The sequence below is a fragment of the Vipera ursinii genome (genome assembly GCF_947247035.1).
Source record: "Vipera ursinii genome assembly, chromosome: 9".
Classification (NCBI taxonomy): Eukaryota; Metazoa; Chordata; class Lepidosauria; order Squamata; family Viperidae; genus Vipera; species Vipera ursinii.
Genome location: NC_139523.1, coordinates 11,906,790 through 11,924,280, shown reverse-complemented (window position 1 = coordinate 11,924,280; position 17,491 = coordinate 11,906,790). Strand labels below are relative to the sequence as shown.

The 17,491-nt window shown below is 44.7% G+C and overlaps 1 protein-coding gene across 1 annotated transcript; it reads right to left on the bottom strand.

Moving 5' to 3' along the window:
• Positions 1–7,414: 7,414 nt before the first annotated feature.
• Positions 7,415–17,401, bottom strand: HMGN2 (high mobility group nucleosomal binding domain 2). The gene is made up of 6 exons (XM_083369882.1): positions 17,109–17,401; positions 14,938–14,982; positions 14,240–14,269; positions 14,029–14,079; positions 13,831–13,926; positions 7,415–8,292 (listed from the first exon to the last, which is right to left on the bottom strand). The coding sequence occupies exons 1-6, from the start codon at positions 17,121–17,123 to the stop codon at positions 8,257–8,259; spliced, it is 273 nt and encodes a 90-aa protein (XP_083226008.1). The 5' UTR covers positions 17,124–17,401; the 3' UTR covers positions 7,415–8,256.
• Between the last annotated feature and the right edge of the window lie 90 nt (positions 17,402–17,491).

Genomic DNA, 17,491 nt, shown 5'->3' with positions numbered 1-17,491 from the left:
TTTTCTCCCTTACGATCCATGCCTAAGCTGTTCTTTGAAATATCCCAAAGGTGTTTGGATCACAACTGTAACTGGCTGTGGTTCATCTTTTTTTTCCTCTTTCCTTTCACCTTTCCCAGCATTAGAGCCTTTTCCAGAGTGCTGGGGCTTCACAAAAAGAACCCAAAGTAGCATCATTTTAGCCTGATCATTTGTGCCTTGAGAGAACTCTGGGTTGATTGGGGTTCCCCCCCCCCCATGGTATTCTCAGGAGTCTTCTCTAACACCATCAATTTTCTTCCTATCCTGCTTCTTTAAAGTGCAATTTCCCTTCCACAGAGTGATACGGGGAATACCATGTGGGTGGGTGGGTAGAAGGTAAAAGATTTCAAAACAGAGCAAAAGACAAGGAAAAATTACAGGGGACACTAGAGGTTTGGCTTTTCCACACACCAGCCACCCATTTAGTTTTAGATTAAAAGAATGTTCTTTTAACTGCCAGATGGCAAGAAAGCTCCTGAGTATTAGAGAGAGGTCTGCAAGCAACCTGCCGGCTTTGAGACATTGGCAGATACTACACTGCCTATCACAAACATAACTGCCAAGTCTTCCCAAAATAATTATTAGCTTGATGAGACATTTGCCTCTTCTAACAAAATTGCCCTTAAAAATAAAATCTCACTCCCCCATGGTATCATAAGACTATAGTTCTTAGAGAAATTCAACCACTTCATTGCAAAGATATAATATCCTATACGCTGAAAGTGAATTGCTTTTTTTAAAAAAGGAGGATCATTATTTAAATGTTTCAACTATAGTAGGGGTTTAATTGTTTGATGGCGCCACCGTGTGTTAGGAAACAGCATGGACTTGAATTAAACTAGGAAACGAGTAATGCTTATCAAAAATCTGTATCTGAAATTTATTAATGTATCTTCTAGTTTTTTAATCCATCTTTCCTCTGGAATTCCAAGCCCCCCTTCTCCAATTTCTCCCCAATCCTGAAGTAGGTTGAACAAGAGACTGATTTTAAGTTAATCACTGATCTATCATGGTTGAGGTTGGATTTGAATTTGAATCTTTCCAATCCTAATACAAATAGTGATTAAATGCCCCATATTGTTTCACCACTGGCAATACCTTTATTGTATTCAAGGAAATAATGAAACATAATCAGCTTACACATTCTCTAGAAGTCTTCCTTAGGTTTGGTGGTAGAAAAATGGTAAAACCAAGAAGTTATATATTTACTTAATTTCTTATTCAGACTCTGTGCTGCTACATTTAATATCTTGATTGATCAATTGATTTGTGCTACTAATTCCCATAAGCTCTAAGTGGCTTTCAGAATGCCAAACAAAGGGTTAAAAATATTGCATCATTCCAGTCAACATCCAAGGAGTGTGCATGCCTGTCTGTTGAACCTCCACATTTCCCAAAGCTTTCTCAGATGCCATCTAGGTAAGCGATATGGATTTGTGCACCAATGGGATAGAAAGAGGCAGTGGCTAAGTAAGGAAAAGGACCTTACGTTCTTACAACATCAACCTGGAACCTGAAAAATAAACAATGCAGTTTATGTTAAAAAAAGAAATAGAAAATAAAGTGTCCAGGGTGATATGTTTCTTAACTACAGAGAATTCTGGGAGTTGAAGTCCATCTGTCTGAAAATTGCCAACTCTGAGAAGCATTGATTTTATAGTGTATTAACAGTTGGAATGCCATATATACTGCTAAGCTTGTAAGCCGCCCTGAGTCTTCGGAGAAGGGCGGGATATAAATGGAATTAAAATTAAATTAAAAAATATATAGCATTGGTGATTCCATTTAAAAAAAATACTCAGGAGCTAAAAAAAAGAGTACAGTAACCAAAATTATTTGGAGTCTGCAATGCAATATTTTTTTCTGTAGGAAAGGAGAAAGTCTGTTTAATTTAGAAATTCCTTGGGTGAGTGAAATAGATCATCAAGACTTAAGAGAGGTTTATATTCCAAATCTGGGGGAAAAAATTCTGAGAAGTTTAGAACTTTGAAAGCTATACTGTAATTGACAAGAAATTTAGGGTAAGCAGAACTAATAACATTTAAGCCATCGTTTATTTACTCTGTGGTTAATGTATTAATTCAGCCACTGTAGCTCAGTGTGAAATACAAACTAAGCTACCATGACTTGTTTAACAATGGTTAAAATCTTTCTAGTGATATAATCCATGCTACAATTAACAGTAAGCACCAATTTAGAATATTTTAATGATGGATTGAGGGTGAGAGTGTGGCAAGTAAAGATCTGCCCACATGTGTCCTATCTCCCTGTACCTAAGAATGTTATGGTAAAGGGATCCAGGTAGCTCTTCCAGATGTCTGGCAAAAAAAGACACGTCCTCCATCTGGCAGTTATAACCTTGAAATCAAACATTGTCTGGCTTTTTTGAACTATTTTCATAACAAGTCATTAAACGTTTGGGTATTGTGACCTTGTAAACTGTCTATTAGTTTCTTTCCCTCATCTGTTGACACGACTTAACCAACTAGATTTGTGTTACTTATTTCCTGATTCCAGTATCTGGCTTCAATCCAGCCCCTTCAAATTTATGATTGCTGTAGTCTATAGACCACCTGACCTATCATAAGTTTCTATGTTGAAATTTGAAAAGCACGTCATCATCAATTCTATATTTTCATTTGCATACATTCTTGAAAATAAAGACTAGTTGGAAAGATATCACAATTGAAAAACCGGACTTTCTGATACTGCAGAAAGTAGTTTCATAGAGATGTAGGCTTAAGTATATTTTTGTCATTTGTTTGCTGTAATTTTTGTCATGGATGCCACAAAAGGTAAAGTGTGTGCCCTCTTTTCCTTCCCATTTATCCTCCTTTCCGTCCACGTTTTCCTTTGCTGTTCAAAAATTTTATAACTCCCTAGATCCAATCCACATCATGTGGACAAACCTTTTTTTGAGTGGAGCAAAGAAGCAGCAGATTCCTTAGCATCTCCTTCCACAATGTTATAACACCCCCCCCCCACACACCCCTCAATGTTTTGGACTTCTGCTCCCATCCTCCCCTAACTGCCATGGCCAAGTTTAGAAAAGCTGGGTTAGAGTAATAGGTATGGCTGCCAACTTTATTTTGCAGTTAGGTTGTAGGAGCCTTGTTCTGAGCACTCTTTTTGTTCGGGGGGACACAATTCAGAAGAAAAGGAGAGTGTTTTGCTTGCATTCTCATCTGCTCCACAACTTCTGCAAAAAATAGCTGAAGGGTCTGAATTTGCAACTTGCCCTCAATCTCAAAGTTAAGCAATTTATTATTATGGCGCACAAATGAGCAACTTTGGCATGAATGTGAATCTTCAGATTAAAAGTTCGGTTTATAGAGCATGAGAAAGGAAGGTTTCTGGAGATGCAAGGAAGGAAAATGTATTTTCCCATTTCCTTTCTCACTGAAGCATTTCCCATACTCTTGGAAGAGGGGCATATCACCTGTTTGCAGTTCCTCTGAACCGCTTGATATGCTCCAGTGCTTATTTTAGAATGCGCCCAATTCAAATCATCAGTCACTGGGGTATTTCCATAGTTCCCGGACACAGACTTTCAGGGCTGGCCACCTGGAAAACTGTAGCTTGTTAGCTTCTGCTGTCCTGGTGGTTAGGGGCTTTGTATTTGAATACTATGCACATTCAGTAAAATAAGCTACTCTCAGTTTCTTCTGCCGACATGTAATAAAAACATTTGTGATTTTCAAGGATTTCCGGTTTTGCTTAGATATCCCTCCCTCGAACAGGAGAAATCAACACAATCAGAGAAAAAGAAATTCAGCCCAGCACATTAATCTGAACAGATGCCATTCAAGAAAAATTGCGGTAGGTGAAGTTTTGTGGAAATGTGGTTCAGATAACTGGGAAAGCCAGATTCACTTTAACAACCGTATTACTAACTTAACTGCAGTGATTCACTTAACTGTGGCAAGAAAGGTTGTAAAATGGGGCCACACTCACATAACAAATGTCTCGCTTAGCAACAGAAATTTTGGGCTCAATTGTGGTTGTAAGCCGAGAATTTCCTGTATGGCCATTGGCTTTTTTCAATTTCAAAAGTCCAAGTTGTTCAGGAAAAAGTTGTTCTACAGTATTTGGGCTTCTGGGACATTTAACACATCCACAATAGCTGGGCTGGACCCATGATGCCATGCTGCTGGGAGGGTGGGGGGTCATGACAAATCTAGAGCATCCATTTGATCACAGGTAGCTTAACTATGAGCACATCCCAGTTCTCCCTACTATTGGATTTGCTTTCTTTCTTCAGAAGATGAAATGACAGAAGCCAAACATGGTTTATAAATGTGGCTCATTTTCACTCTTGTACTTAAAAATTAAATCAGTTAATTTAATATGGAAATAGAACACTGATCACTTTGTTCTTGTTCTAGAATGGAATTTGTCTCCTTTGCTGCATTTCCATAAAATAGGCAGTTCTGTTTAGCATTATATTCACATGCAGAAAAATAGTGCCCTAAAAGGTTTTGTAAATGCTAGTGGTAATCCGTAGGGTAGAGGAACAAAACATGGATAATATTAAGTGGAATCCAACCCTAACCTAAGCCAGGATCGATCAGCTAAGGTAATAAATTCAAAACATGAAATGATTGTGCCAAGAACATTTAAAATAATTTGAATCTAAAATATAGCCTGTCTTATGCTACTTTCTCAAACTAAATTCTCCATTTTATGCAGTAAACTTGGCTACTAAATAATTTTCTGTGGCAAAAATAAAACCTGAAAATTAAAATAGATGCCTCCAAACCCACTGGTTTGTGTTGTTCAGTTTCTGCAGTTAAAATTGCTAATGGACTTTTTATCCTTTCTCCATTTTCCTATTGCATATTTAACAGTTAAGTTAGGGCCCTCTTGCTACTCCAGGTAATATATTTTAAGTAATTGCAATTAAAGATAGAAGCATACACACTGATTATAGTCCCCATGAGAACTGCAATTTGAATTCACAGTCCTGAACTTAACACGTATTTAATTTGTGTTTGGATCAATTAACAGCATTTTATTAACACTGTTACCATTTAATTGTTTCATCATTTTACTTTAAAAAGACAAAAGTTCATCTGATAAACAGCAAGTTTTGGCAACAAAATTTTTATCTAGCATTGTAACATTTAATAAAGTATGATACAAAGTGTGCTGAGTCTTTGATTTGTACAGAAAATTCCTTATAATTTCCATTTCACATACAAAACCAAAGTGAGTTAACAGAAATTAACTATTTCATTTAACGACTGTATATTTTCTAAAGGAATGTGCTAATATTCCATACATAAAATGAGTAATAAGGGGCAGCCCATGCCAGAACCAAAATGTTTGTGAAATGGGTACAGAATCAGAACACGCATCCTCTGAACATGAATGTGAGATGGAAGATAACAGGGGAAAACGTAAGGCCATCAGAGATAATACTAGGAAGTGCTAAGAAGATGGAAAAGGATTAGTGGGCCATTTGGGCATGCTGAACTTGAATTCAAGCCCAGCAGCAGTGGCTGTGGAGAAATAAGTGCTGGAAGATTGAGATAAGGGTGGTGTGTTGTACTTGGATTTAAGTGCGGTGGTGATGGGGAGCATGATAGGTGGCGAGAGGAAAATCGGGGGTGAGGATAGGAAAATAAGTTATTTCAACTACATGAAAAATGCAGCACTTTCTTGAAAACTTTGGTCCCTCAAAGTTCAAATAAGATGATCCAAACCAAATGCAGCAATCTAAGGGTATCTACAAGGTATGGTAAAAAAGTTAAGGTAGTGGCTACGACAGTGGAATGAAACACATTTTTACGATGCACATAAAAACCAGGCAGGGATTCAACTGCACTGTCCTGGCCACCATCAAGATTTTTTATTCATAATCTGCAGCAATCACTACATGAGTATTAAAAAGTACGAAGCACTACGATCAAAAGGTCTTAATTTTAATCTTTTCTGAGATTAAAAAAATGCAACACCTATAGTTCCTGTGCACATCTTGATTTTACTATTGAAAATGCTATATATACCAGATAAGCTTGGATTAAGTACTTAATGAATAAGGATTTTCTAATAATCCACTAAGAAAATAAGTGAATGAATAAATTTATATTTTCACAATTGTGCTGGGTCGAAATAGCTGAGCAGTGACATACACCTCACTATCCTTAATAGATTTCAATCAGCCTCTGGAAGGTTAATATAGCACTATTGGTATTAATCAATGATGATTCATCAACTTGGCGAAAGGATTAGCAGGAGCAACAGTATGAAAAGGTAGAGGATGTTTTGAGTAACAGAAATCCACTAGGAACAAGCACAATAACTTATTAAATTGCTTTAACAGTAACTATTTTAAAGAACCCACACTAATACAAAATCTAGTTACGCAAACACACTTGGAAAGTTTAGAAAAGGCTATAGCTATTAATTTTAATGGAAGCATTATTAAAACACATCTTTTGTTAATGAAAGGAAAATACTGTACATTTAAGTTTCAAATTTACAAAGCACGGGATGTTTAGCTCATAAAGATCCATGATGTTCAGTTTAGAACTGAGTAACTGGGAAACTATAGACCAACACACTGGCAATAAAGAGCCAACGAGAAGAGGCAATTCTACATTATCATTACAAGTAGTTCTTGATTTACAGCTATTCATTTAGCGACCATTCAGTTACATCGACACTGAAAAAAGTGACTTTTAATCAATTTTCACTTATGAATGTTGTAGTATCCCTATGATTATTGTGATCAATTTGGATGGGTGGCAACTGGCATGTATTTAATGGTTGCAGTGTTCCGGGTCATGTGATCACATTTTGTGACCTTCTGACGAGGAAAGTCAATGGGGAAGCCAGATTGACCTAACAACAGTGTTACTAACTTAACAATTGCAGTGATTCACTTAACAGTTGTGGCAAGAAAGGTCATAAAATGGGGCAAAACTCACTTAACTGCTTTGCTTAGCAATGGAAATTTTGGGCTCAATTGTGGTCATAAGTCAAGGACTATCTGTATAAGGGTTTTAAAAAACGTATTGTCTAATAAAATTTTGTAGCAATGCAAATAAGCAAAACTAAATTACTTATTGTGTGACACAACTCTTGGAATTTAACCTTGTATTAATGGACAGATAACAACTGTCCATTTCCTATTTTTTCCATAAACTTAAGATTCCTCTCACTATTGCTAGATACTTAAGGATCATTTATTACTATGTATGTAACATGAAAGATGAGAGCATTACATTAATTTCAATTTGTCTATGGAAGTCTATCTTCTGGAACGTTCTTTGTGGACCTGTAAGAAGGTACTGATAACTGTCTATGTAATGTACGTTTAAGCTAGAACATATAAACATGAAAAATAGGGCATTAGGAAATGAACACAGCAGAAAAGGGGAAAAAACAGTCAAAGCCAAACAATATCCAGCTTTATTAAAGGTACATTTCTTAAAACGATCAATCAATGGTATTCAGGCAGGACATGGGCTACAATTCGCAATGTTTTACAACAATTCCAACTCCCCCACCCCTTTTTTTTGCACTACCAAAATGTAAAGTTACCATATAAAATCCAATTAATTGGAACAGGGAAAGTTTAGAGTGAGGGTGGACACTTTTCACATTTAGTATGTTGTTTAACAACTTTTCACAAACCTACCCTGACTTTAAGAGAAAAACAAAAACTGCAGAATTTTTAATCTGAAGATTCACAATAAAGAAGGAAATGTGGCTCAGTTATAAGCCATCCTTCTTCCCTCAGTATTTGACACCAGAAGTCTGGATTGCCTGACACTGTAAGAATGCATTTGGTTTTATGACAGCACGTATCAAATGCCACATGATACTCAGAGAAGTAATAAATGCAAGGGACACTGAAAGAATTAAAATGAGAAGTACAGCTTTAACATTTCTCAAACAGGCATTTTAGGAATTTCAGTATTGTCTCAAGCATTTCAAAAACCAATACGCACTGACAGTATCAGGAAATCCTCTTTGTGCCCATTAAAGATTCCCGCTGGCAAAATTGAAGGGGGACTTTTAAAAGCCCAGATTCTAAGTAACAGAGTCAATGACACTTGTCCCCTCTCTTCCCCCTAAAACACAACAACAAAGCATTCTGTGTGCTAACAACATAGCTTTAAAAAAAAAAGTAAAACAAAATTCTGCATTGTTATAAAACTTGATAAAAAATAGTATTTCAAACTGTACAGTCACCAGAAGTACACAGTTATCAAAAATTCACACAATTCACTTGGCATCCCCAGCACCTTCAGCTTTCTGTGCCTGAAAAAGAAATGCAGTTCATCAGAGAGCACTTTACGTTCTACAGTTACTGTTCAAATGTTTGTATGTAAGATGCAGCTATTGCCCAAATAATCAAGCACTCTTGATAGGAAAAAGATTTAAGCAACAAAGCAAATAATTTTATTATGTTTAAAATATTTCAAATATCTCCAGAACTATACCAAGTTATTTTGCAATTGTTTCATTTTATTTGCATTTGCAGAATTAGTAGTTGTCTCTATTCATACCTACATGTACATATTGTAATAATGTGCTAGTTTTTCATCAAATAAAAAAATATAACTAAATTACTTTTAATGTGAAAATACGGCTGTTTTAAGAATTCTATATTTCTCAATAGAAGATAAAGACTCTATTTACAAAATAAACCTACAGTAATGTTTTGTAAACACGACAAGTTAAATATGCAAATGTGGAACTAGAGGTTTTGAACATGAAAGTCAAGGAAAAAACATTTTGGTACCTGTATGTCAGTTTTAAATTATAATTAAAATGCTTTTTTTAAAAAACTAGACACTGTTAAGGAAAGGTTCAGGATTTATTGGGGATGTGATTACCGTATATACTTGAGTATAAGCCGAATTTTTCAGCCCACTTTTTGGGCTGAAAAATTCCACTTCGGCTTATACTCCAGTCAACAAAAAAAACTTACCGAGGACTTGTGCGGGGCCGAGGCTTTGGTGCTTCCGGGATCGCCCGCACCTCTCCCAAGCCACCGCCGTCCGAGACCTGCCGAAGTTTGGGGAGGTTTGGGGAGGTGCGCGCGCACCTCCCCAAACTCCGCGCCTTGCCTGCCTGCTTCTTTCCGCAGCGGAAAGAAGCAGGCAGGCAGGGCGCGGAGGAACGGAGACTTGCCGACGTTTGGGGAGGTTTGGGCGTCTCCCCAAACCTCGGCAGGTCTCCGTTCCTCCGCGCAGACCTGCCGACGTTTGGGGAGGTTTGGGCGCCTCCCCAAACCTCCCCAAACCTCGGCAGGTCTCCGTTCCTCCTGCCGACCTTTGGGGAGGTTTGGGCGCCTCCCCAAACCTCCCCAAACCTCGGCAGGTCTCCGTTCCTCCTGCCGACCTTTGGGGAGGTTTGGGCGCCTCCCCAAACCTCGGCAGGTCTCCGTTCCTCCGCGCAGACCTGCCGACGTTTGGGAAGGTTTGGGCGCCTCCCCAAACCTCCCCAGGTCTCCGTTCCTGTTTGGGGAGGTTTGGGCGCCTCCCCAAACCTCCCCAAACCTCGGCAGGTCTCCGTTCCTGTTTGGGGAGGTTTGGGCGTCTCCCCAAACCTCGGCAGGTCTCCGTTCCTCCGCGCAGACTTGCCGACGTTTGGGGAGGTTTGGGCGCCTCCCCAAACCTCCCCAAACCTCGGCAGGTCTCCGTTCCTCCTGCCGACCTTTGGGGAGGTTTGGGCGCCTCCCCAAACCTCCCCAAACCTCGGCAGGTCTCCGTTCCTCCTGCCGACCTTTGGGGAGGTTTGGGCGCCTCCCCAAACCTCGGCAGGTCTCCGTTCCTCCGCGCAGACCTGCCGACGTTTGGGAAGGTTTGGGCGCCTCCCCAAACCTCCCCAGGTCTCCGTTCCTGTTTGGGGAGGTTTGGGCGCCTCCCCAAACCTCCCCAAACCTCGGCAGGTCTCCGTTCCTGTTTGGGGAGGTTTGGGCACCTCCCCAAACCTCCCCAAACCTCGGCAGGTCTCCGTTCCTCCGCGCAGACCTGCCGACCTTTGGGGAGGTTTGGGCGCCTCCCCAAACGTCCCCAAACCTCGGCAGGTCTCCGTTCCTGTTTGGGGAGGTTTGGGCGCCTCCCCAAACGTCCCCAAACCTCGGCAGGTCTCCGTTCCTCCGCGCAGACCTGCCGACCTTTGGGGAGGTTTGGGCGCCTCCCCAAACGTCCCCAAACCTCGGCAGGTCTCCGTTCCTGTTTGGGGAGCTTTGGGCGCCTCCCCAAACCTCCCCAAACCTCGGCAGGTCTCCGTTCCTCCGCGCAGACCTGCCGACCTTTGGGGAGGTTTGGGCGCCTCCCCAAACCTCCCCAAACCTCGGCAGGTCTCCGTTCCTGTTTGGGGAGGTTTGGGCGCCTCCCCAAACCTCCCCAAACCTCGGCAGGTCTCCGTTCCTCCGCGCAGACCTGCCGACCTTTGGGGAGGTTTGGGCGCCTCCCCAAACGTCCCCAAACCTCGGCAGGTCTCCGTTCCTGTTTGGGGAGGTTTGGGCGCCTCCCCAAACGTCCCCAAACCTCGGCAGGTCTCCGTTCCTCCGCGCAGACCTGCCGACCTTTGGGGAGGTTTGGGCGCCTCCCCAAACGTCCCCAAACCTCGGCAGGTCTCCGTTCCTGTTTGGAGAGGTTTGGACGCCTCCCCAAACCTCCCCAAACCTCGGCAGGTCTCCGTTCCTGTTTGGGGAGGTTTGGGCGCCTCCCCAAACCTCGGCAGGTCTCCGTTCCTCCGCGCAGACCTGCCGACCTTTGGGGAGGTTTGGGCGCCTCCCCAAACGTCCCCAAACCTCGGCAGGTCTCCGTTCCTGTTTGGGGAGGTTTGGGCGCCTCCCCAAACGTCCCCAAACCTCGGCAGGTCTCCGTTCCTCCGCGCAGACCTGCCGACCTTTGGGGAGGTTTGGGCGCCTCCCCAAACGTCCCCAAACCTCGGCAGGTCTCCGTTCCTGTTTGGGGAGGTTTGGGCGCCTCCCCAAACCTCCCCAAACCTCGGCAGGTCTCCGTTCCTCCGTGCAGACCTGCCGACCTTTGGGGAGGTTTGGGCGCCTCCCCAAACGTCCCCAAACCTCGGCAGGTCTCCGTTCCTGTTTGGGGAGGTTTGGGCGCCTCCCCAAACCTCGGCAGGTCTCCGTTCCTCCGCGCAGACCTGCCGACGTTTGGGGAGGTTTGGGCGCCTCCCCAAACCTCCCCAAACCTCGGCAGGTCTCCGTTCCTGTTTGGGGAGGTTTGGGCGCCTCCCCAAACCTCCCCAAACCTCGGCAGGTCTCCGTTCCTCCGCGCAGACCTGCCGACCTTTGGGGAGGTTTGGGCGCCTCCCCAAACCTCCCCAAACCTCGGCAGGTCTCCGTTCTTCCTGCCGACCTTTGGGGAGGTTTGGGCGCCTCCCCAAACCTCCCCAAACCTCGGCAGGTCTGCGCGGAGGAACGGAGACCTGCCGAGGTTTGGGGAGGTTTGGGGAGGCGCCCAAACCTCCCCAAACAGGAACGGAGACCTGCCGAGGTTTGGGGAGGTTTGGGGAGGCGCCCAAACCTCCCCAAACAGGAACGGAGACCTGCCGAGGTTTGGGGACGTTTGGGGAGGCGCCCAAACCTCCCCAAAGGTCGGCAGGTCTGCACGGAGGAACGGAGACCTGCCGAGGTTTGGGGAGGTTTGGGGAGGCGCCCAAACCTCCCCAAACAGGAACGGAGACCTGCCGAGGTTTGGGGACGTTTGGGGAGGCGCCCAAACCTCCCCAAAGGTCGGCAGGTCTGCGCGGAGGAACGGAGACCTGCCGAGGTTTGGGGACGTTTGGGGAGGCGCCCAAACCTCCCCAAACAGGAACGGAGACCTGCCGAGGTTTGGGGACGTTTGGGGAGGCGCCCAAACCTCCCCAAAGGTCGGCAGGTCTGCGCGGAGGAACGGAGACCTGCCGAGGTTTGGGGACGTTTGGGGAGGCGCCCAAACCTCCCCAAACAGGAACGGAGACCTGCCGAGGTTTGGGGACGTTTGGGGAGGCGCCCAAACCTCCCCAAAGGTCGGCAGGTCTGCGCGGAGGAACGGAGACCTGCCGAGGCTTGGGGAGGTTTGGGGAGGCGCCCAAACCTCCCCAAACAGGAACGGAGACCTGCCGAGGTTTGGGGAGGTTTGGGGAGGCGCCCAAACCTCCCCAAACAGGAACGGAGACCTGCTGAGGTTTGGGGACGTTTGGGGAGGCGCCCAAACCTCCCCAAAGGTCGGCAGGTCTGCGCGGAGGAACGGAGACCTGCCGAGGTTTGGGGACGTTTGGGGAGGCGCCCAAACCTCCCCAAACAGGAACGGAGACCTGCCGAGGTTTGGGGACGTTTGGGGAGGCGCCCAAACCTCCCCAAAGGTCGGCAGGTCTGCGCGGAGGAACGGAGACCTGCCGAGGTTTGGGGACGTTTGGGGAGGCGCCCAAACCTCCCCAAACAGGAACGGAGACCTGCCGAGGTTTGGGGACGTTTGGGGAGGCGCCCAAACCTCCCCAAACAGGAACGGAGACCTGCCGAGGTTTGGGGAGGTTTGGGGAGGCGCCCAAACCTCCCCAAACAGGAACGGAGACCTGCCGAGGTTTGGGGACGTTTGGGGAGGCGCCCAAACCTCCCCAAAGGTCGGCAGGTCTGCACGGAGGAACGGAGACCTGCCGAGGTTTGGGGAGGTTTGGGGAGGCGCCCAAACCTCCCCAAACAGGAACGGAGACCTGCCGAGGTTTGGGGACGTTTGGGGAGGCGCCCAAACCTCCCCAAAGGTCGGCAGGTCTGCGCGGAGGAACGGAGACCTGCCGAGGCTTGGGGAGGTTTGGGGATGCGCCCAAACCTCCCCAAACAGGAACGGAGACCTGCCGAGGTTTGGGGAGGTTTGGGGAGGCGCCCAAACCTCCCCAAAGGTCGGCAGGTCTGCGCGGAGGAACGGAGACCTGCCGAGGTTTGGGGACGTTTGGGGAGGCGCCCAAACCTCCCCAAACAGGAACGGAGACCTGCCGAGGTTTGGGGACGTTTGGGGAGGCGCCCAAACCTCCCCAAAGGTCGGCAGGTCTGCGCGGAGGAACGGAGACCTGCCGAGGTTTGGGGAGGTTTGGGGAGGCGCCCAAACCTCCCCAAAGGTCGGCAGGAGGAACGGAGACCTGCCGAGGTTTGGGGAGGCGCCCAAACCTCCCCAAAGGTCGGCAGGAGGAACGGAGACCTGCCGACGAGCCACGGCTACACAGGGTATTCCTGTGTATTCAGGCTTGCAAAATGGCGGATCGAGCCTCTGCTGGCGGCAGAGGCTTGCAGAACGGCGGATCGGCTTATACTCGAGTCAATAACTTTTTCCAGTTTTTGGGGGTGAAATTGGGGGTCTCGGCTTATACTCGAGTCGGCTTATACTCAAGTATATACGGTACTTAAAATACAATACTGATCGGGAGACTATGGTGGCTTCCTTTTGGATACATGTAATTTCACATAGTAATTTTATTCTGCAGTAGTCACTGACTTCATACATGCTTCTTAGAAATGGGAAAAAAAATTGGAGATTCAATTGACTCTATGAACCAACACAATGTCTGTACTTTTTTTCTGAGCTATAAACGCAATTTGGTAATTCCAAATAAAAATTGATTCGATCTGATGATTCAAACTGATGATCTGATCCAATGATTCTATCTGGCTTGTTGATTCATATTATTCTGATTTGTGTACCCCAAATGCTTATATTATTTTAAATTGTCTGGAAATGAACAAGAAACATGATTAATACCCGCTTCTTTCAAACAGCATACATTAATTTATAAATTTCATTTCCAAAAAATAAAGTAACCTAAGTGTTAATAGTTATTATATACCTGGTCTGTTTTGGCATCTCCATTTTCTGCAGGGTTGTTTCCATCCTTGCCTGCATCAGCTTTCCCCTTCTTTCCCTTGGGTACCTTTTCACCTTTCTGATCATTGGAAACAAGAGTAAGTTAGCTAGAAGTTGATATATTAATTTACTTTACGGAAACAAAACATTTTCAATCCAAGTTGCATAGTGTTAAACTTACCTTTGGAGCTGCCTTTTTAGGTTTGGGTTCTGGCTTTGGAGGAGCAGGTTTCTAAAAATATAAGTACAATTAAGAACTTTGAAATCTTTGTGCACTTGACATGTGTCAACATTGTGACACAAATAATACTTGCTATTAAGAGTTCTTTACACAGATATTATTACTTTTACTAACTTATCTCTCAAAAGCATTTATCATAAAACATACTTACAGCAGATAACCTTGCTGATCTCCGCTGTGGCTATTTAAACATAAGAAGAAAAAAGTTAATTGTATTAGAATCAGCATGGTTCCTTTATAATCTGTTAGAATATTCAAAAGTATAATACAGTTAGTCCTAGACTTACAACTGATGCTACAAAAGTGTAATACAGATAGTCCTCAGCTTATAGTTGAAACAATTTCTGTTAAGTTACATCCAATTTTACAACTTTCTTTGCCACGATTCATTCATTCATTTATTGGGACTTATATGCCGCCCTACCTCCCGAAGGACTGAGGGCGGCTAACAACAATAAAATACAAATAGGATACAAATATTAAGAAGAAATTAAACTATACCTAGCCCCAACTAAAACCAAATCATGCAATTTCTAAGTGAACCTAGCTTCCCAGAATGATGCTACTTGCAGAAAGCCAGCTGAGAAGGTTGTAGTGATCACATAAGGCTAGGATGCTGCAATTTGGTGTAAATTCATTCCAGTTGCCAAGCATCAAAATTCTGATCACATGACTGGAGATGTTGCATCAGTTGTAAATGTGAGAATGGGTTGTAAACAATTTTTTCCAGTGCCATTGCATTGTTGGTCATTAAATGAATGGCTATAAGTTGAAAACTAGCTGTAATGAAAAAAACTCAACATTAAATATGTTAGTAAAGAACCATAAAAGTAAACAAATACCTCTTACCTCATCCTTTGCTTTGGCCTTGTCACCCTTGGTATCCCCTTCAGCCTACAAGAAATTTTAGACACAAAATGGTTGAACAAAACTAACTTCCAAAGATCCTACAAATTTGTATTTAAATACTAAATGCATAACACAAATTGATGTATAGCTAAATTTATATACCAATGTCTTGACTGATTCATTTGTACTTTAAATTTGCATACAACCTCACAACTAATTGAAATGTCTATTTTTCCTACATAACATCAAATAACATTTGAATATTCCTAAATTCCTAAACCTGACAGTACTGTATTTGTAAGTGGTAAACTGTAACGTTTTCTAATAGCAGAGTGGAATCAGCTCACTTTAAGAAACAAAAACAGCAAAAAAAAGCCACAACCAGGTAGACATTTCTTTGGATATTAGACTTTTGGCTGAAGCATCCAAATTTTGGAAGAGAATATCTGTAGCTCAGGGCTGAACTGTGGGTCTTTGATGCTGAGCTTGAATGTTTGTACCCAAATTTTATTTGCAGTGTCAAGTTTCTGAAGGATTATGCTTTCTTTTAGAACTGTTCCAGAATCGAATAATTTCTAGTGTTTAGAATTATTCCAATAAAATTAAAATGTCACTTTTCATATACTGATAAGCACTTTACATTTCTGTGCATTATGCAACCTTTAAAACTGTGCTTGTGAGTTGTGTGATAACAGCACTGACAGATGTCTCTATTCAGTTTATTCTTTATTCCTCAACACAGCAGCTCTAAGCAATATAATGACTGCTTTTATTTCAAAATACCATGACCTCAACCCAATCCATGTTAACACCCAAGATGTTATTTATTTCAGGAATTCTGATCTTACAGAATGAATACTCCTACAACTGCTACAGACTTCAGAAAATAATCTGTACAGCCTTTCTTTGCCTTAAGAGCATTTCTAAATTCAAACCACACACCACTTCCTCAACTCAGGCAGCCTCTTCCCCAACACGTAGCTATGAAATGAAACTCAGAATGCTTCTTGCAGAAGATGTGAACTACAAGGCAAGCAAGTCAAAACAAGAGCATGCTGTAATAATGACTCCTTGCACTGATGCTTTCGCTCTGAAAATTAGATGGCTTCAGCCTAGGCTTCCTTCGTTTTAAACAGCAAATAGGGGCTTCCGACAACAGGTGTGAGGGGGCAAGATTTACCCAGAACGCGCTAGGCAAAAAGAGGCATCATTTATCAGGCACCCTCGCTAATCCACAAGGCCTTTAAAGAGGGCTTGGAACGGGAGTGTCCATCTTACGGTCTTCCCGCCCTTTTTGAATTTACGTGCGGGGGGGGGTTTGTGTGTGTGGAGAGGAAAACAGGGCACAACCTCGTTATTTAAGCGGGTGAAGGAGGAGAAACGAGGCGCCCTCCTCCTTCCCGCCGCCTTCAACGGACGGTACATGTGGATTTCCTTCCGGTCAACGGCCCTCCCGCCAAAAAAAAAAAAAGAACGGATCGCCCTGCTTTCTTTTCCTTCTTCTACTCGACTACTTCCCTCCCTTCTTCTTCCCCCCCCTCCGCGCCTAAATCGGCGCGTGCCCCTTCTCCATTGGCGGGCAAGGCGAGCGCGCGGGCGAAGGGGCAGCCAATAATTAAGCGTTTTCTCGCGCTTCTCTGCGCGCGCGCTGGCCGTCTCGCGCTCTCTTGTCACCAACTACCCCGCCCCGCACGGAGCTTTCTCTGTAATAGTCGCTCGCAGAGTCAACCCCCCCTCCCTCCCTCCCTCCCGTCCCCCGCGCGCCGCCTTTCCTTCATAGGCCACCAAAAATGCGCGGCGGTTAACGGTCGCTTTCCCTAAGCTCCGCCCCCCTCCTCCATCCCCACTTTTTTAAGTCCCGAAGACGACCGTTGAGCCGTCTCGCGCGCACGCGCTTCCCCCCCCCCACTCGTTTCACGACCGTTAATGGCCCGAAGGCGAACGAAGCGGAGGGGGAGGGAAAGGGAGCGAGCCAGCGATCGAGCGCGGGTAGGGAGTAAAGGAAGAAGAGAAAGAAAATGGCGTCTGCTTTGAAAGCTCACCCCCGCATAAGCATCCCTCCCTTCCAAGTACACGAATTCTTCCCTCTCCTCCTTCCCCTTCGCCCCTCTCGCCTCCGGGCCCTTAAGTTTGTTGTTGTTGTTTTTTTTTCCCTCGCCGCAGCCACGTACCTTTCTCTTGGGCATGTCAGCGGCGCGTGAGGGAGGGAGAGCGAGAAGGCGGCTCGGATTGAAACGAGAAAGGCAAGATCTCTAGGAGGAAGGAGAAACTCGGACGTTTGGGAGGGAAAGCCGCGCAGAAAGGGAGGACGGAAAATAAAAACAAGGAGGGGGGGAAAGGGGATCCCGTTTGTTGGGCTCGCTCGTGTAGCTCGCGACCCCACTAATTTGAATCGGGTGTTTATAAAGTTTTATATAGAGCCGGACGCGGCCCAACCGGTTCCAGCCGGATCCCCACCGCCCCGATCAACCATTGGACAGAGCGGGTCACGTGGCGAGGGACAGACAGCCAGGGCGGGTTCTGTGAGGGGAGGTGAAGAACGCGCCCGCGCGCG